Below are 27,933 nucleotides of genomic sequence, written 5' to 3' on the forward strand. Positions count from 1 at the left end.
GCCGAGGGTAGGGCCAGTGCGCATGCCCAGCGAAGGTGCTGGACGTTTCTTTGTGTTTCAGCTTTGACGCCTGGCGGCTGTGTGTTATTGGGCCTTGGGGTCGCTGTCGCTGCACCGCGAACTTTTAGGGTTCTCCGCGACAGAGGGAGATGGCAGAGGACAGCCGAGCTACTGGCAACGAAAGCCGGCACCATCGGCGCAAACGTCACTCGACGGAGGAGAAGGAGCCGGAGAGGAAAAAGAAGAAACGGCTGCACCAGGAAGTGAAGAAAATCAAACACGTTGAGACCTTGTAAGGATGAGCGAGGGGGGGGGGGGGGGGGAAACACGGGCTGTGGTGACAGGGCCCCGGGGTCCGTGCGCGTACAGACAAAGGGTCGTTGCCGCCCACCGCCACCGGGGCCCCCTTTCCCGACCTGGCCCGCCCCCGGCCGGCCGGCCGCTTATTTGTGGAGTCTAGAGCTCTGTGGGTCATATATGAAGAATTACAATATGAAGTATCAACTTCAAGGAATACACATAAAAGCTGTCCTGGTCTCTCCCCATCTCCCAGATAAATTACAAATTAACTGTTTGAATTTGCCTGTGCAAACACTCTGAGACTGGTCATGCACAGGCCGCTTCACATCAGCAAGACCTGTCTCTTTTTTAATTTCAAAATATACTTTATTTAATAGAATTTAAAGATACACACAGTTCAATGTAAATATCACAATTTCAAACCAGTACAGTTCAAACCAATACATTACAGATCGTACACAAAGCGAACTCATTATTACTATTTAAACGCAGTAATTCTTATGAGTTGTGGTGTACAATGCAAGGTGGGCGGTAACACTCAGTCGTGGACAACTCCTTCAGCTGGAAGACCAGCAGGCTTCTGGTGAAACAAGGGGCCTCCATCAATGAGTTGATGGCATTCCAGCCGCAGGTGATGTCTGTCTTGGTGTGCGTCCCAGGGAACAGTCCGTAGAGCACAGCCTGGGGGATGTACTGGGACAGATACCAACACATCTCTCTCCACACCCTCTGTGCGAAGGGGCAGCCCGTCAGGAGGTGGACAACAGTCTCATCCCCGCCGCAGCCTTGAGGGCAGCACGCGGTGGCGCTGAGATTCCGTGCATGTTGGACGGACCGTACTGGGAGGGCCGTTCTTACTACCATCCAGGCTACATCCTGGTGCCTGTTTGTCAGCTTTGGGGACGAGACGTTCAGCCAAAAGGCATCGACCGTCTGGTCGGGGAAGAATCTGATCGAGTCCACCCTCTCATTTCCTTGCAGGACTCTTAGAATGTTTCATATTGACTGCTGTCTGACTGCCTTGTGGTTGAAGGGGTTCTTCCTCCGAACTTCTCTACCAGGGACAGGTGGGGAGGTGGGGGGGTTGGTCCACCTGGAGGGGACGCCCTGCACCTGCTCAGCCAGCGTGGCCAGTCTTCTCAGTGTGTTGGACAAGTAGAAGCTCAGCACTTGTTTGCACACTGGGGCTCTACACACATCCTGAGGCAGCGACAAACAAAGGTGGCCATCAGGATCTGAGCGGCATTGGGGACACTTTTTTCGTTCTTCGTGCAGGCCAGGGCCCCCCCCCCCCACCGCCCGAACCAGATCCCAGCATCTTCAGGCAGATGGACCTGATGAAGAGGACAAAGGATCAGGCCCATCAGTGTGTGGCCGACTACTGAACGGAGCAGAAGACTGTGACATCGTCCACGTACAGGGAAACCTTAACCTGAGAGCCTCTGCTGCCTGTGATTGTCAATCTGAGATGGTGGTGGTGAGTCGCTTTCTTGAACCACTGCAGTCCATGAGTGAAGGTACTCCCACAGTGCTGTTAGGTAGGGAGTTCCAGGATTTTGACCCAGTGACGTTAAAGGAATGGCAATATATTTCCAAGTCAGGATGGTGTGTGACTTGGAGGGGAATGCTTCTGGTTAGTGGTCACCTCCAGGATTTTGATGCTGGGGGACTTGGCAAGGATAGTTATGTTTACGTTCAGAGGAGCTGGTCATTACCTGCCACTTATCAGCTCAAGCCTGGATGTTGTCCAGGTCCTGCTGTAGGAGTTGTGAATGGAGCTGAGCACTTAACAATTATCAACGAAGAGCCCAATCTTGACCTTATGATGGAAGGTACGTCATTGATGATGCAGCTGAAGATTTTTGGGCTGAGGAAACTTCCCTGGGAAAGCTCCTGCAGCGATGTCCTGGAGCTGCGCTTATTTGACCTCCAACAACCACGAACATCTTCTGACATGTTAGGTATGACTCCAGCCACTTGAGGGTTTTCCCCTTCATGCCCAGTGACCTCTGTTTTGCTAGAGCTCCTTGAAGCCATATGCAGTCAAATGCTGCCTTGATCTTTAGGGCAGCCACTCTTGCCTTTCTTGTGGCAATCAGCTCTTGTGTCCATGTTTGGATTAAGGCTGTGATAAGGTCTGATGAAACCCAAACTGAGCGTTGGTGAGTAAGTGTTGCTTAATGGCATGTTGCTGATTCATTCCAACACTTTGCTAATAATTAGAAGGTTAATAGGACAGTAATTGGCTAGGCTAGATTTGTCCTGCTTTTTGTGGTTGGGACATACCTGGCCAATTTTCCACATTGTCGGATTGATACCAGTATCATAGGTGCACTGGAATAGCTTGGCAAGGGGGCGGCTCGTTCTAATGCACAGGTCTTCGATACTACAGCTGAGATTTTGTCAGGGATCACAGCTTTCACTGTATCCAGTGCATTCAGCCACTACTCTGGCACTGGCACCAGTACTGAGGAAAGTGGGAGCTGTACCATTGGGACGGCCTTCATCTGAACCGTGCTGGGGTCAGTGTTCTGGCGAATCGTATAATTAGGGCGGTAGAGAGGGCTTTAAACTAAATAGTGGGGGCGAGGAATCAAGTAAAGGAAGATGTGATAAATTAAAGAAAGAAGACAAGGCAAGAGAGCAAGGTAGCAATCAGGGAAATGATAATCAGAGAGTGGCAGGAAGGGACAGAGCATACAAACTTAAGAATGCGCCAGCAGATAAAGCTAGAGGTTGCAAAAATAGTAAAAAGACAGCACTAAAGGCTTTGTATTTGAATGCACATAGCATTCGTGACAAAATGGATGAATTGACAGCTCAAATAGAAATAAATATGTATGATCTGATAGCCATTACAGAGACATGGCTGCAAGATGACAAAGGCTGGAACCTGAATATTCAAGGGTACTTGACATTTTGGAAGGACAGGAAGCTAGGAAAAGATGGAGGGGTAGCTCTGTTAATTAAGGATGACGACTATAATAGAGAGAAATGACATTAGTTGTAGACCAAGATGTAGAATCAGTTTGGGTAGAGATAAGAAATAGTAAAGGCAAGAAGTCACTTGTGGGAGTAGTTTATAGGCCTCCTAACAGTAATCACACTGTAGGACGGTATAAAGGAAGAAATAATGGGGGCTTGTGAGAAAGGAGCAGCGATAATCATGGGTGATTTTAATCTACATATAGATTGTAAGAATCTGATTGGCAAAGGTAGCCTGGAAGAAGAGTTCATAGAGTGCTTCCTGGACAGTTTCCTAGAGCAGCACGTTTGAGAGCCAACCAGAGAGCAGGCTTTTCTATATCTGGTAATGTGTAATGAGAGGGGATTAATTAATGACTTCATTGTGAAGGAGCCTCTATGTAGTAGTGATCACAATATGATTGAATTTTGCATTCAGTTTGAGGGAGAGAAGAATAAGTCTAAGACTAGTGTTTTAAACTTAAATAAGGGCAATTATGAGGGCATGAAGACAGAGCTGGCTAAAGTGAACTGGGAAATTAGGTTAAGTCATTAGAGATGCAGTGGCAGACATTTAATGAGATATTTCATAACACTCAGCAAAGATACGTTCCAGTGAGAGAGAAGTACGTACCATCCGTGGTTAACTAAGGAAGTTAAAGATAATATCAAATGGAAAGAAATAGCATACAATTCCATGAAGATTAGTGGCAGGTCAGAAGATTGGACAGAATATAAAAAACAGCAAAGACTAAAAGAATAATGAGGGAGAAATTAGAGTATGAGAGAAAGCTAGCTAGAAATATAAAAACGGATAGTAAGAGTTTCTACAGGTATTTAAAAAGGAAAAGAGTAAGTAAAGTGAGCGTTGGTCCTCTAGAGAGTGTCTGGGGAATTAATAATGGAGAATAAGGAAATGGTGGATGAATTGAACAGATATTTTGTGTCCATCTTCACTGTAGAGGATACAAATAACATGGCAGAAATAATTGTGAATCAAGAGGTGAAAGAGAGGGAGGAACTTAAAACATTTACAATCACCAGGGAAAGGGTTCTGAAAAAAAAATTAGAACTAAAAGCTGACAAGTCCCCAGGCCCTGACGGACTTCATCCTAGGGTCTTAAAAGAAGTGGCTGCAGAGATAGTAGATGCATTGGAATTAATTTTCCAAAATTCCCTAGATTCTGAAAGGGTCCCATCAGATTGGAAATAGCAAATGTAACTCCTCTATTCAAGAAAGGAGGAGACAGAAAGAAGGAAACTACAAGCCAGTTAGCTTAACATCTCTGTTTGGGGAAAATGCTAGAATCTATTATTAAGGAGGTTATAGCAGGGCACTTAAAAAATCTCAATGCAACAGGCAGAGTCAACACAGCTTTGTGAAAGGGAAATCGTGTTTGACTAATTTATCAGAGTTCTTTGAGGAAGTAACAAGCAACGTGGATAAAGGGGATCCTGTGGATGTGGTGTACTTGGATTTCCAGAAGGCTTTTGACAAGGTGCTACATCAAAGACTACTACACAAAATAAGAGCTCATGGTGTAGGGAGTAACATATTAGCATGGATCAAGAATTGGTTAGCTAACAGGAAACAGAGTAGGCATAAATGGGTCATTTTCAGGTTGGCAAGATATTACGAATGGAGTGCCACAGGGATCAGTGCTTGGGCCTCAACTATTTACAATCTATATCAAATCTAAATTTGCTGATGACACAAAGGTAGATAGGAAAGTAAGTTGTGAAGAGGACATAAGGAGTCTGCAAAGGGCTATAGATAGGTTAAGTGAGTGGGCAAAAATTTGGCAGATGGAGTATAATGTGGAATGATGTGAACTTGTCCATTTTGGCAGGAGGAATAGAAAAGCAGTATTTAAATGGAGAGAGAATGCAGAACTCTGAGGTACAGAGGGATCTGGGTGTCCTAGCACATGAATCACAAAAGGTTAGTATGCAGGTACAGCAAGTGATTAGGAAGGCAAATGGAATGTTGTCATTTATTGCAAGGGGACTGGAATATAAAAGTAGAGATGTTTTGCTACAGTTGTACAGGGCATTGGTGAGATGACATTTAGCATACTGTGTGCAGTTTTGGTCTCCTTATTTAAGAAAGGACATAACCGCTTTAGAGGCGGTTCAGAGAAGGTTCACTCAACTGATTCCTGGGATGAGGGGGTTATCTTATGAGGAAAGGTTGGACAAGTTGGGCCTGTATACACTGGAGTTTAGAAGAATGAAAGGTGATCTTATTTAAACATTTAAGATCCTGAGGGGACTAGAAGGGGTAGATGCTGAGAGAATGTTTTCCCTTGTGGGAGAGACTAGAACTAGGGGCCGCAGTTTAAAAATAAGGGGTCTCCCATTGAAGAAGGAGATGAGGTGAAATTTTTTCTCTGAGAATGGGTGAGTCTGTGGAACTCCCTTCTCCAGAGAGCGGTGGAGGCAGGGTCATTGAATATTTTTAAGGCTGAGTTAGATAGATTCCTGATTAACAAGGGAGTCAAAGGTTATAGTAGGTAGACAGGAAAGCAGGGTTAAGGTCACAATCAGATCAGCCATGATCTTATCAAATGGCAGAGCAGGCTTGAGGGGCCGAATGGCCGACTCCTGCGCTTATTAAGTAGTGGCTGAACATATGAATTGTCATATGGAGTGAACTGAATTGGCTACATGCCAACATCTGTTATAGTTGGGACTTTGGGAGGGGACCAAATGGGATCTTGGTACTTTTGACTGAAGCCATTTGCAAACACTTCTGCCCTGCTTCTTGCACGTACATACTGGGCTCCGCCATAGTTGAGCATGTGGATGTTCATGGATCTTTTCTTCCATATTATATATGCACACAAAGTCAAGACCAATTGTAGTATTCAGATGAAGACGGGTAAGGGCCAGAGAATAATGATGTGCAAATGTAATTCAGTTCTCATTTTAAAGTGACACACTTTCCTTATTTTTATATTTATTTCCATTATAAATTCATATGTCCACATTTATAATGGAAACTGCCTGTGTAAATTTGTCACAGTAATTACACCATTCCTCCAGTGGTGACCCTGCAACACTTTTTCCCAGGAGGGATGGGAGAAGGTTGTAATTACAGTGCAACAAGTTTGCAAGGCAGTTTCCATTATAAAGGGGAATAATGGAAAAAGTTGACGAGGTTAATGCAGATGTATCATCAGCCAGCAATGGTAACCTTGGAAAAGGTAGCGATAATATTGGGTCATTGTAGTGTCCCAAACCCTTGGTACAAGGAACACACCGATGAATTTAATGAGATAACGCAACTTAAAATTAGTATTAGTCTAGTTCAATCTTTCTGGAGGAGATACTCTCACTCCACTTCATTTGGGAGTCAGTTTGTGCTTTGGCATCCAATTTATATTACAGGTTTTTTTGCATTGGTTTCCACTTCACACCAACATTAAACTTGTAGAATGTGAATACACCCATATTCATTAGAGAGGAAGCTCATGTAAAGTAACTACTGTTTAATATTTCTTGTTTGTGAAGGCTTTAAATTATTGTAATTTTTTTTTTTAAAGTTACGAGAAGCCACCACCAGGAATGATAAAGGTTAGTCGTAAATTGAATTGTTGCATTTGTTTTTGCTTCTTTTAAGTTTGTAGGCATTGATAATTTTCTTTCTATCTTTTGGCATCCCTGCACTAATCACCATCCCTAGCCAAAATGTTTGATAGATATTTGCCTCATATTCTGTACTATTATCAGTTACCACAAAGTATGCAAGTTTGATGTGGGGTGACTCTTGTTCTGATTTTTTTTTTTGCTGAAGCACCTGGTCTCCCAATGTCCTGACTGAGATTGATGTTTTGTAAGGAATAATGGCCAAGAGTCAGTATCCTAACTCCCTTCGGTTGTATGCGGCACACCAATTTAATGCATTGTTGGTCTCCTTTAAATTGGCATCTAAGCATTACCATATAGTGTTCTATCTAGAACCAGGACTGACCACTGAGAAACCTGTGTCGTACAACAAATGCTACAAGAAATGCATTTTTTAAAATAAATATGCTTATATTTATTTTAGTTTGAGCCACTAACTTGAAGAATAAAAATCAACATAGGCTGGTATACAATCAGTGTATATAACATTAGACATACAAATATGCCAGTGTGCTTCCAATCTATACCTACATAGCTGTATCTCCTCCCTATGCAACCCAATAAATTGGAAAATTAAGGCTTTAAAGACTTTTTTTTTAAAAAGTGCACTTCTCTGCCCCTTGATGACCCCAAGCAACATCATTCCCTTAGTTCCCTGAACATGGAAGGAGGAATTGGGTGTTCAACTAATATGCAGAAGAAAGTTAATTGAGGATCTTCACCCCTCAGTTTTCTATTCCAACTATTTTCTTCATCTCTACCCATTGCCTTTGTTAGAAAATCGATCTTCATGGAGGTGTATGTAATCAGTTTCTGCACACAAACCGGCTCTCCAACTCTAATCTTGGTTCTGCCCTCATAGGTTCCAGTCTTTGGTTCATGCAGTTCCCTCTGTATTAGTGTTCAGTCTAGAGGAAAGACACAGTCAACTTAGCTGCTGCTCCCCTCTTCTCTCTCTCTCTCTCTCTCTCTCCTCTTTTCTCTCTCTCTCTCTCTCTCCTCTTTTCTCTCTCTCTCTCTCTCCTCTTTTCTCTCTCTCTCTCTCTCCTCTTTTCTCTCTCTCTCTCTCTCTCCTCTTTTCTCTCTCTCTCTCTCCTCTTTTCTCTCTCTCTCTCTCCTCTTTTCTCTCTCTCTTTCTCTTTTTTTCTCTCTCCTTTTTTTTCTCTCTCTCTCCTCTTTTCTCTCTCTCCTCTTTTCTCTCTCTCTCTCTCCTCTCTCTCTCTTTTCTCTCTCTTTTCTCTCCTCTTCTCTCTCTCTCTCTTTTCTCTCTCTCTTCTCTCTCTCTCTCTCTTTTCTCTCTCCTCTTTTCTCTCTCTCTCTCTCTCTCTTTTCTCTCTCTCTCTCTTTTCTCTCTCTCTCTCTCTCTTTTCTCTCTCTCTCCTCTTTTCTCTCTCTCTCCTCTTTTCTCTCTCTCTCCTCTTTTCTCTCTCTCCTCTTTTCTCTCTCTCTCCTCTTTTCTCGCTCTCTCTCCTCTTTTCTCGCTCTCTCTCCTCTTTTCTCGCTCTCTCTCCTCTTTTCTCGCTCTCTCTCCTCTTTTCTCTCTCTCTCTCCTCTTTTCTCTCTCTCTCTCCTCTTTTCTCTCTCTCCTCTTTTCTCTCTCTCCTCTTTTCTCTCTCTCCTCTTTTCTCTCTCTCCTCTTTTCTCTCTCTCCTCTTTTCTCTCTCTCTTTTCTCTCTCCTCTTTTCTCTCTCTCCTCTTTTCTCTCTCTCCTCTTTTCTCTCTCTCCTCTTCTCTCTCTCCTCTTCTCTCTCTCCTCTTTTCTCTCTCTCCTCTTTTCTCTCTCCTCTTTTCTCTCTCTCCTCTTTTCTCTCTCTCTTTTCTCTCTCTCCTCTTTTCTCTCCTCTTTTCTCTCTCTCCTCTTTTCTCTCTCCTCTTTCTCCTCTTTTCTCTCTTTCTTTTCTCTCTCTCTTTTCTCTCTTTTCTCTCTTCTCTCTTTTCTCTCTCTCCTCTTTTCTCTCTCTCCTCTTTTCTCTCTCTCCTCTTTTCTCTCTCTCCTCTTTTCTCTCCTCTTTTCTCTCTCTCCTCTTTTCTCTCTCTCCTCTTTTCTCTCTCTCCTCTTTTCTCTCTCCTCTTTTCTCTCTCCTCTTTTCTCTCTCTCTCCTCTTTTCTCTCTCTCCTCTTTTCTCTCTCTCCTCTTTTCTCTCTCCTCTTTTCTCTCTCTCCTCTTTTCTCTCTCTCCTCTTTTCTCTCTCTCCTCTTTTCTCTCTCTCCTCTTTTCTCTCTCTCCTCTTTTCTCTCTCTCCTCTTTTCTCTCTCCTCTTTTCTCTCCTCTTTTCTCTCTCTTTTCTCTCTCTTTTCTCTCTCCTCTTTTCTCTCTCTCCTCTTTTCTCTCTCCTCTTTTCTCTCTCTCTCCTCTTTTCTCTCTCTCTCCTCTTCTCTCTCTCTCTCCTCTTTTCTCTCTCTCTCCTCTTTTCTCTCTCTCTCCTCTTTTCTCTCTCTCTCCTCTTTTCTCTCTCTCTCCTCTTTTCTCTCTCTCTCTCTCTCTCCTCTTCTCTCTCTCTCTCTCTCCTCTTTCTCTCTCTCTCTCTCTCTCTCTCTCTCCTTTTCTCTCTCTCTCTCTCTCCTCTTTTTTCTCTCTCTCTCTCTCCTCTTTTCTCTCTCTCTCTCTCTCCTCTTTTCTCTCTCTCTCTCTCTCCTCTTTTCTCTCTCTCTCTCTCTCCTCTTTTCTCTCTCTCTCTCTCTCCTCTTTTCTCTCTCTCTCTCTCTCTCTCCTTTTCTCTATTTTCTCTTTGCCTTTATTTGTTTCTTTCAACTCTCCTTACAACCTTATAGCTTGCTGGTACTTGATACAGCTCTCAAGGCCTAGGATTACAGCTAACAAAAAAAATCATACTATGCCAACATTTGGGTGCAAAATGAATTGGGGGCGGGGGGGGGGAGTAGGAAGATTCAAATTGAGGCTGGAAACTTGATTGGATGTGATTGGACGCTGATTTGTAGTTGGTATTGTGATATCTGCACACAGGACTAAATACTATTCTTGTGAACAGTGTTTAGTGAAAACAGTTTAGTCATTACTGATTAATTGAAACTGTCATGTTTACAGGAATTCATTAGTAACATTTCTTGAGACATTCAGTATCACCAGTTACGTTAGCAGTTTTTAAAATGTTTGCTTTAAAGTGGTATCCTCTCAGTATAATAGTCTTCCAATAGTACAGATTTTGTTGTCATGTGAAAGAATTGGATTTGAATGCAGCTCAGACTGTTGAGATGAAAGACTACTCTCTCTGACAGTTGTAAGGATCCTGAATGTACTTACTTTGGTTACTTTCAACTCAAGATTTTTGTTAAATCTTTTTTAAAAGCAAATTTGAAAAGTTACAAAAACAAAATGATCTAATTTCACAGCTCTGTACTGTTGTGTTTTGGTATCACAGTTGCATGCATTTTAATATGCTAGAATTTGTTCCATAACAAACTGTACCAAGATAGCTTTCTGAATTGAATTGGTATTTATTAAGCAATGTTTACTGAATGCTTTTTATAAGAGTAGTATTTAGTTTCATATCTAGCTTTAATGTTAAAATACAATCCCATATCCAATAAACATGGGTAAATATTTGTGCACTATTATAAATTTGAAGTAACTGGCATAATATCAATCTGTGACAAAGCTAATTGTGATGGGCATCACTTTTACTGTACAATTCAATCATAGTTCTGTGAAATACCACATGACTTAAAGTGGAGGTGTGCTCATCTGAATTGCAACATAATCCTAGATGTTACAAAGTGATGCTTATTGTTACTTTGCTTACCCCTTTTCTTCCAAGGTTTTATACTTTAAAATGTCTGGTTACAGCTATCTCTTCAGTGATGGCACAAAGTTCCTCTCCAGTGATGTCATGAATTGGGAGCGCTGCCCACAGCCCTCACTTTTCATCAGAGAGGGGAGTCTGCATGAATGATCTACTTCCAGTGTGCCTGTGACCAGCAGTTTGAGCGCAAAACTTAGGAAGAAAGCTATCACGATGAGGTGCTGTTAATTGTACAAGTATGTCTCTTCATAACATTTAAGTTTATGTGGCAATTCAGTAGAATAGAATATATTTCTCTTTCAAGTGAGTGAAATTACTTAAAAAGTTACATCGAGACAGAATTTTAGCAAGTAATTAAAATGAGGATCTGGGGCAGCAGTGGGAGCTTTACAATTAACTTTGGTCTCCATGGGCTTTGCGGGGTGGGGAAGAAACAGTCCCCGTTCCTAGCCTATCTACTGATTCCTGCAGGAAGTAAGCACATGTGGATGTCGGGTGAAGAGAGAATAGGATTCAGCTATGACTAGCCTCCACGGTCAAATAGCTCACGGATAATGACTGTCTAAGCCCTTGGCTGAAGAGTAGTCACTGGGGTAAGGTAGCAGAGGGATTCCGATATCCATGGAACTATAATCCAGCATGACTCACTGCCTTCAAGAAAGGTATGGAAGGATGGAAAATCAAAGAGGGAAAAGTTGACCCTGTCCCACACAATTGTGATACCTTGTGTATCACAATATTAACACTTCCCACCCCACCCAAAACCATGTGATCTGGAGAGGCGAAAAACCAGATTAAAAACCTAGGCCAATATGGGGGAGGAAATCTGGGAAATTCCTCTCCGAATTTTTTTTTTCCCCCCACCCCCACCCCCACCCCTAAGGCGATTGAAACTAGTCCAGGAGATCACTCTCACCTTGACAATTCTATACAGTACCTATCTTTTGTACGAGGCGATCTCCGCACCAGCCAGAAACAAATCCAGTTCTCACTTGAAGGAATTCAGCGAATTGGTGTCCACCACAGGAGCCAGCAGCCTGTTCCACAGGTCCACTATTCTCTGGGAAAAGAACCACCTCCTGCGTCTAACCTAGATCTGGCCTTATACGACTTAAAATTGTGACCCCCCCGGTTCTTCCTAACCTATTTAGTTGGAACAAATTGTCAACTTGGACACAATCTATTCCCTTCGTCGTCTTATTAATCTCGATCAGATCACCCTTATGTCTACACTGCTCTAAAGCATAGAGTCCTGGCTTTTTTAGCCTATCTTGGTAACTAAGATGCTTTAAACTGGGAATTAGTCGAGTGGCTCTCCTCTTTACCCTTTCCAAAGCCTCAAAATCACCCACGTGAGGAGACCAAAACTGGACACACGATTCCAACTGAGGCCTGACCAAGGTCGTGAACCAGGACCTGTACATTTCTGAATATATATATGACACAGCAGTTAAAACGCTTAGGGAGTGAAGCTCCTCTTGACAAAAAACAGGAGAATGCATGTTTTTCTCCTTTATTGGCAACCCACTAACGAAACTACAAGAGTGTGTGACTTTAAAATACATGGTTTCTGAGTGTGATTTTGTTAGGGAGCCATTGATTGTGGAGAAAAGCAGTCATTACCTAGTTTTCATTTTTTTTAAAAAAAAAGGAACTTCACCCCATTAGTTCTGAATTCTGTAAATTAAACTGAATCAGTTCCAAGAATTTTGAGTCTTAACGATTCTTCTGAATAATGTTAAATACTAAAGCCAAGGGCAGCATTTATAAGGCCTGTAAAATGACTTCTGTGCGTTCAGGAAGATGATGACAAGCCTGAAGACTGTATCCCAGACCTGCCAGGCAATGAAGGAGCAAGAGATTTCCTGGCACATGCTCCTACCAAAGGACTCTGGATGCCATTGGGCAAAGAAGTGAAAGTCATGCAGTGTAAGCAAAATCTTGTTGATATTATTGATACACTGTTTAAGTGAAGTGAATAAATTATTAACTCAATATTAAATAAAACTGTACTAGTGAGATCCCAAATGCAGAAAAAGTGCTGAAGTAGATGATTCATTTCAAAATTGTGTTTTTTTACATAGCGTTACCTTTTCTAATTTTGTAACTTCCAAATTATTTTCTGGGGCTGTGAACTTTACCAATGGAATTTGAAGAAGTCATTGATTTTTTTTTTAACTTTATGACAGAAAAGGAGACCGGGCATGTGCCAAGTCTTCAGCTATATTACATATGACAGAAGAAAATAGGTATCTTCATAGAATGGCTAAAGGGAAAATTTGTGAACAAAAAGGAATTAAGAGTTGGCTTTTTTGGGGTGAAAGAATCTAAAGGAGTCATAGAAGAGGATTGAGTGGTTGAGAAATAGGGCACTGTTTATTCATAATTTTTACATGGGGTTTAATCTAGCACATTGAGACAAAAGTTTCCACCTTCTGTTGTCTAAGGATCGTGCATGAAGTGAGCATTAGTCCAGTTCTTAATGCATATATGTCGGTAGTACAAAGCCACAAATAATTCAGCACAAACTAGGAAACTTGAGACACTACAAATATGGCTGGTGTGAGAAATGGGAATGGTGCATCTGTGCAATGGGTGTTCCATAACATTCTTCAAAATAAACCTCATCGGGCACAAAGTAAAATAGATGGAGCAGAGACAGCTAGCACGAACTGGCAGGGATGGATAGAGGAGTGCTAGTGTAAATTGGAGGGGGAAGGGATGAAGAATGGTAAAATGAATTGGAGGATGAAAGGATGAAGAGTTTGCAGTTCTGATAATTCCAGAATCTGTCTCAGTGAACTTTATAGGAATGTAACTTTTAAACCAATTATTTGATTTGAGTCATTAGGATATAATGAACTAAATTACTGTGTTTGTTTAAAATTTTATATTATGTTAGCAGCTCAAAACCAGCCCCCTTATTCAAGCCACAGTTCTAAGTTTAAAAATGCCTCCATTGATAAGCATTTGGCAATTTTCAAAGGTTAGCCAGGGAGAACTGCAATTGATAGTTATTTGTACTATTTTGGACTGTTGTTTCCAGGCTGGAGATGCAAAAATTTTGGACACAGAACTGGGGATAGAGAATGTCCCTTCTTCATCAGTGGAAATCAGAAATTGGAACAGTTCAGAGTAGTAAGTCAGAACAGATTTCATTCTCTCTTTGCTTTTGAAAGCTTGCAGTAGTTATGAGTTTCTCTTTGTCAGCACTTTAGGTTGGTGTTTTTGAAATCTATTCCTTTAGAACTAACTTTTCCTGTAGCCATTCATCAATAACAGTGTTTTTGTAGCATTACTTGGTATTGGTCATATTTGTAACATGACTTCTAAACTGAGGTCAGACTTGTCTTAGTTTAGTTGCATAAATGTCATTAATCTAGCTTTGTAAGTAAAATAATGCAGGCCTACAGTAATTGAAGAAAGAAATTTATTAAGTGTGAGTTTGGCTCAGTAGTAGCACTCTTTCTGAGTCAGAAGATTGCGAGTTCAAGCTCCACTTCAGGACTTGAGCACATAAGCTAGGCTGACACTTCAGTGCAATCCTGAGGGAGTGCTGCATTGTCACAGGTGCTGTGTTTCAGATGAGATGTTAAACTGAGGCCTCATTTGCAGTTCAGATGGAACATCCCATGACACTATTCAAAGAAGAGCAGTGGAGTTCTCCTGGTGTCCTGGCCAACTTTCATCCCTGAACTATTGCTACCAAAATCAGGTTAATTGGTCAGTTATCTAATTTGCTGTTTGTGGGATCTTATTGTGCACAAATTAGCTGCTGTGTTTGCCTACCTAAAAAGTGACTACACTTCAAAAATAATGAATTGCCGGTGAAGCACTTCAGTACGTCCTGAGAATGTGAAAGGTGCGATACAAGGTCTTTTAATGTGCAAAGATATACATGTGCCAGTCAAAGAATTTAAGTTGTCATGCTATCAATATATAAATATAAGTACAAAGATCCATGCTTCACAATAATTTAAGACCATTTTAAGTTTTCAGTGACATAAGTATGTTTTTTCAACCAGACTACTTTTTTATATTTTACAAGCAGAAGTACATATGTGTAATATTTACAGATTATGAACATGGTTACCAAAATCAAGGAAGGATGAGATTGCAGATAAAAAGAAAGAAACTGCTAATGCTGGAAATCAGAAATAAAAACACCATATGCTAGAAATACACAGCAGATCCATCAGCATCTCTAAGAAGAAGGTTAAAATCTTGTCTTGTCTGTAAACCCTTCAGAATTGTAAACTGAAAGATAAGAGAACCACTAAATCAGGCTCAGCAAATCAAAGGGGTGGAGGGGAATAAAGGCTGGGAATTATGAATCGAGTTATGACTTCTGTCATAGAGCGGAGGCTGGCCAGAAAACAGTTTTTTTTTTGACAAGCCGGAAAGAGATGAAAACTGGTAGTTGGTATACAAAAATCATCTTAGCAAGGCAATGAAAAGGTATTAAAGAACAAAAGAGAATGAAAACATCTATGTGGGGCAGTCAAGTCATGAGATATATACTCAAGCTGCTTCTAATTTATGTGCAGGAAGGGTACCAACACTGACACCCCTGGCACATGGTGCACAGTTGGGGGCACCCCAGTTCTGTTTTGTTAAGCCCCAGTCAGGGGCTCGCTCATCTTCCAGTCCTACCAAAGGATTTACACCCAAAACATTAAAGTGTCTTTTTTTCTGTACAGATACTGTATTTCCAGCACTTTCTATTTTTGTTATAGCATAACTTTAGCCACATTAATCACTGTCAGCCTGAAATCAGACAACCTTATGTATTGATACTTGCATATCTAAAGACCAAAGTAGGGTGATGTTTTGAAGAATGTTTACACCCTTCATCAAAATTTTTTGGTGATTTTTGAGATTGTTGCTCACATTTTTAGTTCACAGCTTTTAGTGGCATGCAATCTGTAACGTGATGCTTCTATTGTCTTTAGGATCAGAAAATTTATGCATCACCACAGGCATTATATACATTGAGTGACTGGGAGTGACACTTCTGACCCATTTCATGAATAACATTTTCTCTAGAAGATTTATCTTAGTAAGCTCAAGTTCACAATTAAAATGGCTAATCTATATCCTAAGTAACCCTTGTTTTTTTGGTTAAAATATTTTTCTGATAATAGCCAAAAATTATGTTGATTTCCTCTCGCTGCAATTTGATTGCATGAAGGTAATTCACCTTTAAAGGGGAAGACAAACTAGCATCGTAAGAACAATGCACTAAAAGTTGTTTGATTCAAGTGGGTAATCTAGTACTCTTTTATGTAATTCCTGGTGATTATATTGATGAAAATGAACATAATTTAATTGAATTGGAGATAGTTTGGGCAGGTAGTAACGTGACTCACAGAAACGTACACACTTCCATTGTTTCCTTCCTGCCCCCACAATTTTCCTTTATGGTAGTAGAACAAGTACTCTTGCCATAATAGCTCCAAGTAACACTGAGAAAGTGCTGCATTGTTGGAGAAATTATCCATTGACCGAGATATTAAACAGAGATCCTGTTTTGGTTCAGGTGGACGTTAAAGATCCGGTGGCACCATTCAAGAAGGGCTGGAAGTTCTCCCAAATTCCTGGCTAACATTCCTCCCTCAATCAACATAAACAGATTACCTAATTACTCATCTCAGTACTGTTAGTGGGATCTAACTGTACACAAAATAGCTGCTCTACTTGCCTGCATAACAAATGAAGCAATTTCTGAAATGTGATAAAGCATTATATAAATAAAAATCAAATTCTAGGGGAAAAAAAAATCAGCCGATTAGTAAATGTTTGTTCAAAATAACGGTCTAACTTAACTGTCTCGGCTTTTGACAATTTTAAGCTTAATACCAGGTACTTGAAAGTTGATTATTTTTTAAAGTGACATTTAGCATATAGAAATTTGTGCTTACTACAGACAATTAGCTAACATGGTGCATTCCTTTACCAGGCACATGAGGATCCCATGTATGATGTAATCAGAGAAAATAAACGGCATGAAAAGGAAACCAGGTAAGCATAGCCTTTAGTGATAGACTGCTACATATAGGATCAAACACAGCGTGCAGTGCATTACTAGGTTGTGTGGTTGTGTTGACATCATAACCTGTGGGATTGAAGACCAAGCTTCTTGCTAGTGTCATCTTAATTGCAATATTATACGAATAAAGTGGAGGGAGGGCTCAGGCAGAAATAAAAACAGCTTAAAGATTTTAGAGATAAGAGCGAAATCATCAACCGTGTTAAAGGTAGTATACATTCTTACAGTTCAGAAAAAAAGTAGGAAATAACAAAATAACTGAGAAAAATACAACAGAAGTGATTTTTAAAAAAAACAAGGAATGTGATAAGTTAAAATTTGTGTTTTAAAAACATCATCAGGGTGGCAGGGCAGGGTCGATTGCCCAATTAAAAGTTCTATACACAAATGCATGTAGCATAAGACATAAAACAAGTGAATTAGAAGTGCAAATTCAGCTTAAAGGGTATGATGTAGTGGCCATCACTGAGACCTGGCTACAAGCTGGGCATGACTGGGAGATAAATATTCCGAGTTATAAGGTCTTCAGAAGGGAGAGAGAGATTGGAAAAGGAGGAGTAGTTGCAATATTAACAAGGGATACTATTAAAGTAATGGAAAGAGGGGATATCAGTAAAAGTGAGCCGGCAGTAGAAACACTATGGGTATATTGAGGAATCGAAAAGCTTGCAAGACTTTGGTGGGAGTTGATTATAGATCTCCAGCTAACAGTGATAAAGTAGCGGGATACATGAGTGCAGAGATCAGAGAAGCTTGTTGCAAAGGAAAAAGCATATTTATAATGGGAGTCTTTAATTTTCACACAGACTGGGGGAAGCAGAGCAGCTCAAGCTCCAAAGGCAGCAAACTTCTTGAGTGTATTCAGGACTGTTTTCTGCAACAATATGTCCTTGAACCAACAAGAGAACATGCCAACTTAGATTTAGTAATGAGCCTGAATTAGTCAATAATCTAACGGTAAGGCAGCACCTAGCTAACAATAACCATATTATAGAATTCGATATTAGGTACGAGAGGGAAAAGTGTGAGTCACGAAGCAAAGTTCTGGATTTAGGTAGGGATGAGGTGAGAATTGACCACAATGGACTGGGCAGAACTATTAAGAGATAAAACTACGGATCAACAGTGGAAGGTGTTCAAAAAAAGTATTTGGTAGAATACAAGAGCTCTACATGTGTAATTAAATAATCTTGGTCAACAAGGGAAGTGAGAGATAGTATGAAACTAAAAGAAAAGGCTTATACGAAGGCAAAGAAACTAGAGATCCCGTGGATTGGGAGAGATAAAAAGAGCAGCAAAGGGATACAAAGAAAGTGGTAAGAGCCGCAAAAAGGGAATAAGAGAGAAAGCTTGCCAGAGATATTAAGGGCACCGCTAAAGGTTTTTACAAATATATTAAGAGAAAGAGGGTGACTAAGAGTAATGTGGGCACCTTAATGACAGACGCAGGTGATCCTGTAATTGGAAATCAGGAAATGACAGACTTACTAAAGAACTACTTTGTATTGGTCTTCACAGTAGAGGATGAGGATAAAGTACCTGAGATACAAGGAAAAATAAAACAAGGGGAAGACCTAACTAGAGTCAATATAAGTTTTTTTTAAAAATGGTAATGGACAAATACCAGAGTATTAAAAGAAGCAGAAGAGGAATTGTTGATGTGTTGGTCATGATCTTCCAAAAGTCTGATTCAAGAATTGTCCCCTTGGATTGGAAAACTGCCAATGTCGTTCCATTATTGAAGAAGGGTAGGAGAGAGAAACTAGGAAATTGTAGGTCTATTAGTCTAATGTGGGGAAGTTACTAGAATCTGTTATTAGGGACTGAGTGAGCATTTGCACAAATATGAGCTGATCATAGAAAGTTACGGCACAGAAGGAGGCCATTTGGCCCATCGTGTTTGTGCCGGCTGAAAAAGAGCTATCCAGCTTAATCCCACTTTTCAGCACATGTTCTGCAGGCTACGACACTTCAAGTGCACATCCAAGTACTTTTTAAATGAGTTGAGGGTTTCTGCCTCTACCACCCTTTCAGGCAGTGAGTTCCAGACCCCCACCACCCTCTGGGTGAAAACATTTTTCCTCAGCTCCCCTCTAATCCTTCTACCAATTACTTTAAATCTATGCCGCCTAGTCACTGACCCCTCTGCTAAGGGAAATAGGTCCTCCCTATCACATCTGTCTAGCCCATCATAATTTTATATACCTCAACTAAATCTACCCTCAGCCTCCTTTGTTCCAAAGAAAACAACTCCAGCCTATCCAATCTTTTCTCGTAGCTAAAATTCTCCAGCCCTGGCAACATCCTCGTGAATCTCCTCTGCACCCTTTCTAGTGCAATCACATCTTTCCTGTAATGTGGTGACCGGAGCTGTACGCAGTAATCAAGCTGTGGCCGAACCAATGTTTTGTACAGTTGTAGCATAACCTCTCTGCTCTTATATTCTATGCCTCGGCTAATAAAGGAAAGTATCCCGTATGCCTTTTTAACCACCTTATCTACCTGTCCTGCTACCTTCATGGATCTGTGGACATGCACTCCAAGGTCTCTTTATTCCTCTACACCTCTCAGTATCCTCCCATTTATTGTGTATTCCTTTGCCTTGTTTGACCTCCCCAAATGCATTACCTGACACTTCTCTGGATTGAATTCCATTTGCCACTTGACCAGTCCATTGATATCTTGCTGCAATCTGCAGCTTTCCTCCTCACTATCAACCACATGGCCAATTTTTGTATCATCTGCAAACTTCTTGATCAAGCCCCCCACGTTGAAGTCCAAATCATTAATATATAGGACAAAAAACAAAGGACCCAGTACTGAGCCTTGCGGGACCCCACTGGAAATAGCCTTCCAGTCACAAAAACACCCGTCAACCATTACCCTTTGCTTCCTGCCACTGAGCCAATTTTGGATCCAACTCGCCACTTTCCCTTGGAGCCCATGGGCTTTTACTTTTTTGACCAGTCTGCCATGTGGGACCTTGTCAAAAGCCATGCTAAAATCCAATTACAGTACATCAAATGAGTTACCCTCATCGACCCTCCTTGTTACCTCCTCAAAAAATTCAATCAAGTTAGTCAGACACGACCTTCTCTTAACAAATCCATGCTGACTGTCCTTGTTTAACCCGTGCCTTTCTAAATGACGATTTAAACTGTCCCTCAGAATCAATTCCAATAACTTGCCAACCACTGAGGTTAGACTGACCTGGCCTATAATAACTCAGTGTATCCCTTTCTCCCTTTTTAAACAATGGTACAATGTTAGCAGTCCTCCAATCCTCCGGCACCACGCCTATAGCCAGGGAGGATTTGAAAATGATAGTCAGAGCCTCCGCTATTTCCTCCCTTGCTTCTCTTAATAGCCTGGGATACATTTCATCTGGGCCTGGTGTTAGACTCGAATTTTTGGAGCAAACCAGACAGAGACGGAACTGCTGACCAAGTTAAAGTTTATTAGAAAGCTTTGTGCACAAAGGGAGAGTGGTAAGCTTCCTCGAGCTCGCACCTAACTCTCCAAGGAACATCAGCACTACAAGCATGTTTATACCTTTGAATAAGCAACACCCACCTGCTGTGAAAGGTGAGGGTAGATGTTTACGTAACTACAGTGGGTTTCATTGGGTGGTATAGTCTGCCACTCACTTGTCAGGGGCTACCTTGGGTCGTCCCATGACATTAAACATCTCTCATTCCTGAGGAGGACCCTTATCAGTAAACACATAAGTCCCAGACATTGAGACTGCACGGGGGTCTTCACAAAGTCCTGATCAACTCAACCCTTACTCCCTTTTGTGCTGGGGTGACCTTGGAGATATCCACTGCTCCTCCCTTAATCATCCGAAGTAAGCTGGTTAGGATAAACAATGTCAGCCTTGGCCTTCGATAAACATTCCTTAATGTGTTCTGGAGATAAGCGAGGTGGTGGCCATAAATCCAACAAACCTGCCTTTGTCAGCTTTGACAGTGTGAGTTATGAACTGCTACCATAATGGTCAAGTATCCCATCATGCTTTGCTGCTACCTAAATGCTACATGTGCGATTTAACTCCTTATGTATGTGAGGATAGGAGTGGCTAATCATTCTTTAATTAATATATATATATATATTATATATTTATATATCAGGTTAGGTGAGGAGCCTATTTTTCCAGTCCAACACTGGCGATTTATCTACTTTCAAAGATGCTAAACCTCTTAATACTTCCTCTCTCACTATTTTTATCCCATCCAATATTTCACACACCTCCTCCTTAACTACAATCTCTGCGTTATCCCTCTTTTTAAGAACCATACTACATCTTCTGCTTCCACATATAGGTTACCTTTTTGGTCTCTAATAGGCCCTACCCTTTCCTTAGTTATCCTCTTGCTCTTTATGTATTTATAAAACATTTTTGGGTTTTCCTTAATTTTACTCGCCAGTATTTTTTTCATGCCCTCTCTTTACTTTCCTAATTTCCTTTTTCATTTCACCCCTGCACTTTCTATACTCCTCTAGGCTTTCTGCAGTATTGAGCTCTTGATGTCTGACATAAGCTTCCCTTTTTTGTCTTATCTTACCCTGCATGCTCCTTGTCATCCACGGGGCTCTAGATTTGGCAGTCCCACCCTTTTTCTTTGTGGAAATATGTTTACTCTGAACCCCTTGAATCTCCCCCCTGAATGCCTCCTACTGCTCTGTGCTGATTTACCTTCAAGTAGCTGTTTTCAGTCCACTTTTGCTAAATCACTTCTCAGCTTCGTAAAATTTGCCTTTCCCCAATTTAGAACTTTTACTCCAGTTCTATCTCTGTCCTTTTCCATAACTATGCTAAATCTAACTGAATTATGATCACTACCACCAAAATGCTCTCCCACTAATACTCCTTCCACCTGCCCAGCTTCATTCCCTAAAACTAAATCCAGAACTACTGCCCACACCCCCACCTTGTTGGGCTTGCTAAGTACTGGCTAAAATAAGTTTTCCTGAATGCAATTTAAGAATTCTGCACCCTCTATTCCTTTTGCACATGATTGTATCCCAGTTAATATTAGGGTAGTTGAAATCCCCTACTACTACTGCCCTATTGTTTTTGCACTTCAGAAATTTACCTACATATTTGCTCTTCTATCTCCCTCAGATCAGAGAGAGCCAGCATGGATTTGTAACAGGTAAATCATGTCTAACGAACCTAGTTGAGTTTTTTGAGGAGGTAACAAACGTGGTAGATAAGAGAATGTTTATGGATGTTACTTATATGGACTTCCAGAAAGCATTCGACAAGGTTCCACATAAGAGACTTAACAAAAATGAGAACGCATGGAATTGGAGGCAATCTATTGGCTTGGATAGGGAATTAGTTTGGAGGTAGGAGACAGAGAGTGGGGATAATGGGTATGTACTCAAATTGGCAGGATGTGACCAGTGGTATTCCCTGGGGATACACAGCTTTTTACCTTACTTATAAATGACTGGGATGAAGGAAGAGAGAGCCTTATATCTAAGTTTGCTGACGACGCTAAGTTAAGTGGCACAGTAAATAGTGTAGATGGGAGCAGAAAGCTGCAAAGGGAATCATTGATATATTAGGTGCGTGAGAAAAACTGGCCGATGGAGTTCAATGTGGGGAAAGAGTGAGGTCATGCACCTTGGACCTAAGAAAGATAGATCAGAGTATTTTCTAAATGGCGAGAAGCTAGGAACTATGGATGAGCAGAGAAATCACTAAAAGCTAGTGGACAGCTACAAAAAATAATTTTAAAAGCTAATGGAATGTTGGCCTTTATCTCAAGGACTGGAATACAAAGGGGAGGAAGTTATGTTACAGCTGTACAGAGATCTGGTTAGACCCCATCTGGAATACTGCATTCAGTTCTAGGCACCGCACCTCAGGATCGATATGTTGGCCTTGAAAGGGGTGCAGTGCAGATTCACCAGACTTATACCTGGACTAAAAGGATTAAATTATGAGGACAGGTTGCATAGACTAGGCTTGTATTCCCTTGAATATGGAAGATTGAGGGGGTGATAATTGAGGTGTTTTAAGATGTTCAAAGGATTTGATAGAGTAGATGGAGAGAAACTATTTTCCTCTGGTGGAGGAGTCCAGAACAAGGAGGCATAACCTTAAAATTAGAGCTAGGCTGTTCAGGGGTGATGTCAGGAAGCACTTCTTCACACAAAGGATAGTGGAAATCTGGAACTCTCTGCCCAATAGGCTATTGAGGCTAGGGCTCAATTGAACATTTCAGAACTGAGATTGTTATATTTTTGTTGGGCAAGGGTATTAAGGGTTACAGAGCCAAAGCAGGTAAATAGAGTTAAGATACAGATCAGCCATGATCTATATGAATGGCGGAACAGGCTTGAAGGGCTGAATGGCCTACTCCTGTTCCTATGTTCCTAATATCTTGTTTTTTTTCCCCCCCTCTTAGGGGTGTAAAAAGTGAAAATGTCCTGTGATTAAATCATGTGACTTGAGCAAAAGTGGTGTTACCACAGAATTTGAAGAGCTTTGATACTTGGATTTGTTTCATTGCATTATTTTCTTCCAGTGATGTATGATGTCTGTTATATAAAAATAATGATTTTCCTTTATTTAAAAATGTAATTATACACTCAAATTAATAGTACTTTCAGCTATGCTTAATCCACGGTTTTATTATTCAGAGAAAAATGGGTATTCAGGAGCAGTTAGAAAGCGGACCATGAGAATTAATCTTAAATAGGTTGTAAAATTCATTTGCCTTCTGAGGTTAGATTACAGTTTTTGATCACATCCTGCTGTCTGCTTCAGTTTATAATGTATAGGGTATGTATTCTGAGAGCCACAGGATATGATTTGTACACAATGGTAGTCTGACCTGATGACTTATGAACAACAGTCATCGGTGAATTTTGTTCAGTGCCTTGGGTGGGATGCAAATTGTATGCTACAGCACACATATTCTGTCCATATTACAAGCTATGTTTTCTGTCAATTTTAATTTTAAATAGGACCATAATGAATGATGCAAAGACTCCAGAGTTGTCCAGTGACATCGCTGTGATTTCTATTTTTCCCCCAGCATGTTGTCTGTTCTCAACTATGGTGCCATCTGCATGAAATAGGAAAACATGTCTTGCACATAACTTTGTTGCACATGGTGTAAATACTGTTTCAATTTTTACTAGCTATGTGCTTGTTTTCTCCTTGTGTTTGAACACCACAAAGTGCAGATTGCAAAGGAAGAGAGAGCAAAATAGGAAAAGATAATAAAGAAAAAGTTCAGTTGGTGTAATGTTAGCTCGCTTCACCTTTCAGTGTTCTGTATACTATTTTCACGATAACTTTTTTGTTTACCTTTTGACGATATGCTGGAAATATTTTTGCACAGAATAATATCCCTCTCCTATTAAACAGCAGGATTTGTTCTTAAATATTTTCCTCTCATGCTTTGAATGAGAGCTGTGCAGTCTCCTTTAGGCAAAACAGTGGGGTGATTTGGCCTGTAGGCCCTTCAAAACAAGCAGCAGTTTTACTGTCTTTGTAACAGGATAGTTGACTGCTGTCCCCCCGCCCCCCGCCCCCCCCCCATGAGCTGCAGCATCTTTCCACATTAAGGCACTCCCTGTAGCAATCCAACTAAAATCCAGCAACTCATGTCCAGTAGTGACGTGAGCGCAAGTGACAATTAGCTTGGGAACTCAACCACATGTCCAACTTTAGACCAGAAGCGCATGTGAATTCCTGTGTTACCATGCTGATGTAATGTGCATTTATATCTTATAACATACAATGTTTTAAGATAACTATAGAAGCAACGCAGTACACATTAGCTTAATTGAGGAACACTGTCACAAAGGATTGTTTACCTCCCCCACTTTTGTGCTGTTTTCTGAATCGGGGTTAACCCGTTTTTCTATGAAGCATCATCGATGCCGTAAAGGATGAATAGAAGAAACAAATTTTGGCCAGTCCAGTTTCAACTAAGAAGAATTGATTAACCAGCCTTTTTTCCTGCTTGTTTTATCTGAACACTTTTTATTTTAGATATAGAGGATGCTGAAGGTATCTCAGGAAAATCTTGGAGGGGTCATCGAGCTTGATGATGTGAAAAATCTTAATTGGCATCAAAATAGAATTAGTATCACTAATAACTCTCAACTTTGTGTTTTAATTCAGTTTGTTTACATTATTGGGCTGAGTAGCTTCTCAATACATATTAGTGATTTTGTTAGTATTTCAGTCCTTTAATCTGAGCAGTTCCATTTTCCTTTGCGCTTCACTGCAACTGACTGGATAAACTCTGTGGACTGTCTGTGAGTGGATAGGTTACCGTAGATCTATCATTCGTAGTTTGCAGAATCTGTTTTAGGTGGATCCAGTCTGAAACCTCGCCAAAGCATCTTGTGCATGCTGCAGATTGGTTTCAGTGCAATTACTCCTGTAGTTTCAGTTACAACTATGTGACTTTGACATGTTATTGCATTACTCAACAGTTTGCAATTGTTTCTTCAGAGGGCGTGTGCACTATTTGTATTAATCGGAGTTCACTAGAAACCAAAATAGTTTGACCTATTATGAGATATGGGCCTAGAAATTGGATCATGACCGAATTGGGGAGCAATCGCGGTGCAGCGCATGCTGCACGTTCCTAACGAGGCTGGTGGCAGGATCGCAGAAACTTGGCCTGCCGGCCTTGTTTGCTTATTACTGGTAAGCTGCAGGCACCAGTCGAGGCCCCAGAGGCCGTGGTCATAGGAGCAACGAGAGCCCACGGAGTGGGGGGGGAGCAATCGGGAAGGGACAAGCGGTGGCCGACAGCGGCCTGTGGATTTAATGTGGAGCCATTAGGAGCACTCCTGCTCCTCCCGGCTCCACAGTAAGGTAAGGAAAACAAATTCTATCTTATCTTTCCAGTGGCAGCCTTCAGCAGTCCCTTTAAGGACTGCGGTCTTGGCTACCAAGCACCTGAAGAAACTGAAGCACTGCTAGGAGGCACAGTAAGTTGTGTAGATGGGAGCAGGAAGTTACAAAGGGACATAGACACATTAAGGCCTCGATTGTAAACCCCCCCTCAAATGGATAGGAAAGGTTCGGGTGACGGGTTAACATACCAGAAATGGCAATCTCACAAGGTTCCTGGCCGCCGCTATATTAGTGGCGGCGAGTATCAGGATTGACAAGTCTCCCGCTGTGGAGAGTTTGTAGATTTTCAGTTCAGCGTGGGCTGCGATTCTGTGATCATTGTTTGCTTTGGATTGTGCTTTTGATACTCCAGTTTTAAAAAAAAACTCGAGAATCTGATTATGGGTGCTGCTATAGCTGCACTCAATTGGAGTGAAGAGGAGCACCAGCAGCAAGGGCATACTGAAGAAGCAGTTGCAGGTGGGCCGCAGGGAAGGCAACAACAGAGGGGGCATGTATAGAGAAAGCCGTACCCATCTCACACGTTGTACAGACAGAGGCTCAGCTTCCTTGACCTGTCTGAGGAGCAGTGCTTCAGGAGGCTCCGATTGTCAAGACAGGTGGTCGCAGACCTCTGCAGCATCCTCGAGGAAGACCTTATGCCTGGTGGCCATGCCATGCCAGTGGCAGTTAAAGTGACCACTCCCCTCAACTTTTACGCCTCTGGATCCTTCCAGGCTGCCACAGGGGATATATCGAGTGTGTCACAGTCAGCCACCCACAAATGCATCAGGCAGGTGACCGATGCATTATTTTCCAGGGCGAGTCGATATATCTTCTTCCCAACTGATGACAACTGTCAGACAGAGAGAGCATTGGGGTTTGCAACTCTGGCTGGCTTTCCACAATTGCAGGGTGCCATGGACAGCATACACATAGCCATCAGGAGCATCCCCCGATCAGCCAGGAGCCTTTGTTAACTGCAAGGGTTTCCACCCCATTAACGTTCAGCTCATGTACTCGATACCCAGGGAACTGCCATGATGCCTTCATATCACATTGTCTTAATATCCCCATTATGTTTCATGATTCTAAGGATCAAATTTAGTGACTTCTTCCAACAGTTCATCTTTCACAGTTTGAACATTATTAACTTTAATGGAGTTTTTATTTGAACAAGAAAAATGTTTTTGCCACTGGAGATTTTTAGCTACCTATAATAAAGATGTGACTGAGTACAGTTTGTGTGCAATTGATGCACACAAACTACCATGTGTTTGTAGTTTACAACTGAGTAGTAATGTCCTAGTATCTACATGCAGATTTATGAGTTAGCCTGTGATGATGCTGTTAATTAAGCATTTACTTGCTCCTTTATCGTACAGAGTTATTTAAATTGTCCCATTTTCTGAAAGTTGATTAAATTTTCTCTGGGCGATAAATAAGAAAAGTCACAGTTGAAGTCCTGGTCAATCAGTAAGCACAGTTATTTGTTTTAATTAGTGTAATGTGACATTTTCTTCCTAGAATACAACAGCTGAAGCAACTGTTAGAGGACACCACGTCAGACAGTAAGAGCTCCAGCTCCTCTGATTCTGGAGAAAGGCACAAAAAAAAGAAAAAGAGGAAAGAGAAGAGGAGAAAGAAAGAGAAGAAGAAGATGAAAAAAAAGAAACACATGGCTAGAAGATCAAGTGACAGCTCAGAATAAGACAAAGGACTTGAATGTTCTGAGTGTTTTTTCCTAAGGAGATAAATATTCATTATATTCATCAACAGGAGTTTATTTTGAGCATCTGTATCAGTTGGATATTTTCAACAAGAGTGGGGAATAACTGTGAAAACAATTAAACCCAATATATCTGAACTTGATGGTTCAGGTTAACATACTTCCCTTTATAAGAGTGTATACAGACATTGAATTCACATTTCCAGCTGTTGTGCACCTGTCTAATTTTGCTAGATTGAGTACCAGACTCAGTGGGAACATTTCATTGTAAAAGTGTTGACTGGTGAAAGACTACTTATAGTCTTAAAAGGAGTGTAAGCCTAACTTACAACAATGGAAATATAAATCACTTTCCTACAGCCATAGAATCACAATGACAAAGTGACATCATAAAGCAGTTTCGTCTTATTTTCTTGTAGAAGGAAAATTACAAAAATACCAACGGTGTTGTGGGTAACAGTGACCGATGGTAAGTATGTGAGGTTGACCATAACTCGTTTGCAAGTTCGAACCTCTGGTTGAGACTTATCATATGATATTGCTAGGTAAGAGTAACATATCCTTTATATAAGAGAAAAATGTTCTGCATATTCTGTTCGGATGAATTAAAAAAGACACGAAAGAATCA

The 27,933-nt window shown here is 41.2% G+C and overlaps 1 protein-coding gene across 1 annotated transcript; it reads left to right on the plus strand.

The window, feature by feature from the left end:
* Positions 1 to 18: 18 nt before the first annotated feature.
* On the plus strand, positions 19 to 27,933 carry rp9 (RP9 pre-mRNA splicing factor). The gene is made up of 6 exons (XM_068001239.1): positions 19 to 292; positions 6,810 to 6,840; positions 12,452 to 12,581; positions 13,699 to 13,790; positions 16,612 to 16,673; positions 27,104 to 27,933. Exons 1-6 carry the CDS (start codon positions 150 to 152, stop codon positions 27,285 to 27,287), a joined length of 642 nt encoding a protein of 213 aa, XP_067857340.1. The 5' UTR covers positions 19 to 149; the 3' UTR covers positions 27,288 to 27,933.

This window comes from Heptranchias perlo, chromosome 2, assembly GCF_035084215.1.
Source record: "Heptranchias perlo isolate sHepPer1 chromosome 2, sHepPer1.hap1, whole genome shotgun sequence".
Taxonomy (NCBI): Eukaryota; Metazoa; Chordata; class Chondrichthyes; order Hexanchiformes; family Hexanchidae; genus Heptranchias; species Heptranchias perlo.

Coding starts and splice junctions, on each gene's coding strand:
- rp9 (XM_068001239.1), top strand. CDS start 150: ATGGCAGAGGACAGCCGAGCTACTGGCAACGAAAGCCGGCACCATCGG. Junction 293..6,809: donor ATCAAACACGTTGAGACCTT/GTAAGGATGAGC, acceptor TTTTTTTTAAAG/TTACGAGAAGCCACCACCAG. Junction 13,791..16,611: donor AATTGGAACAGTTCAGAGTA/GTAAGTCAGAAC, acceptor TTCCTTTACCAG/GCACATGAGGATCCCATGTA.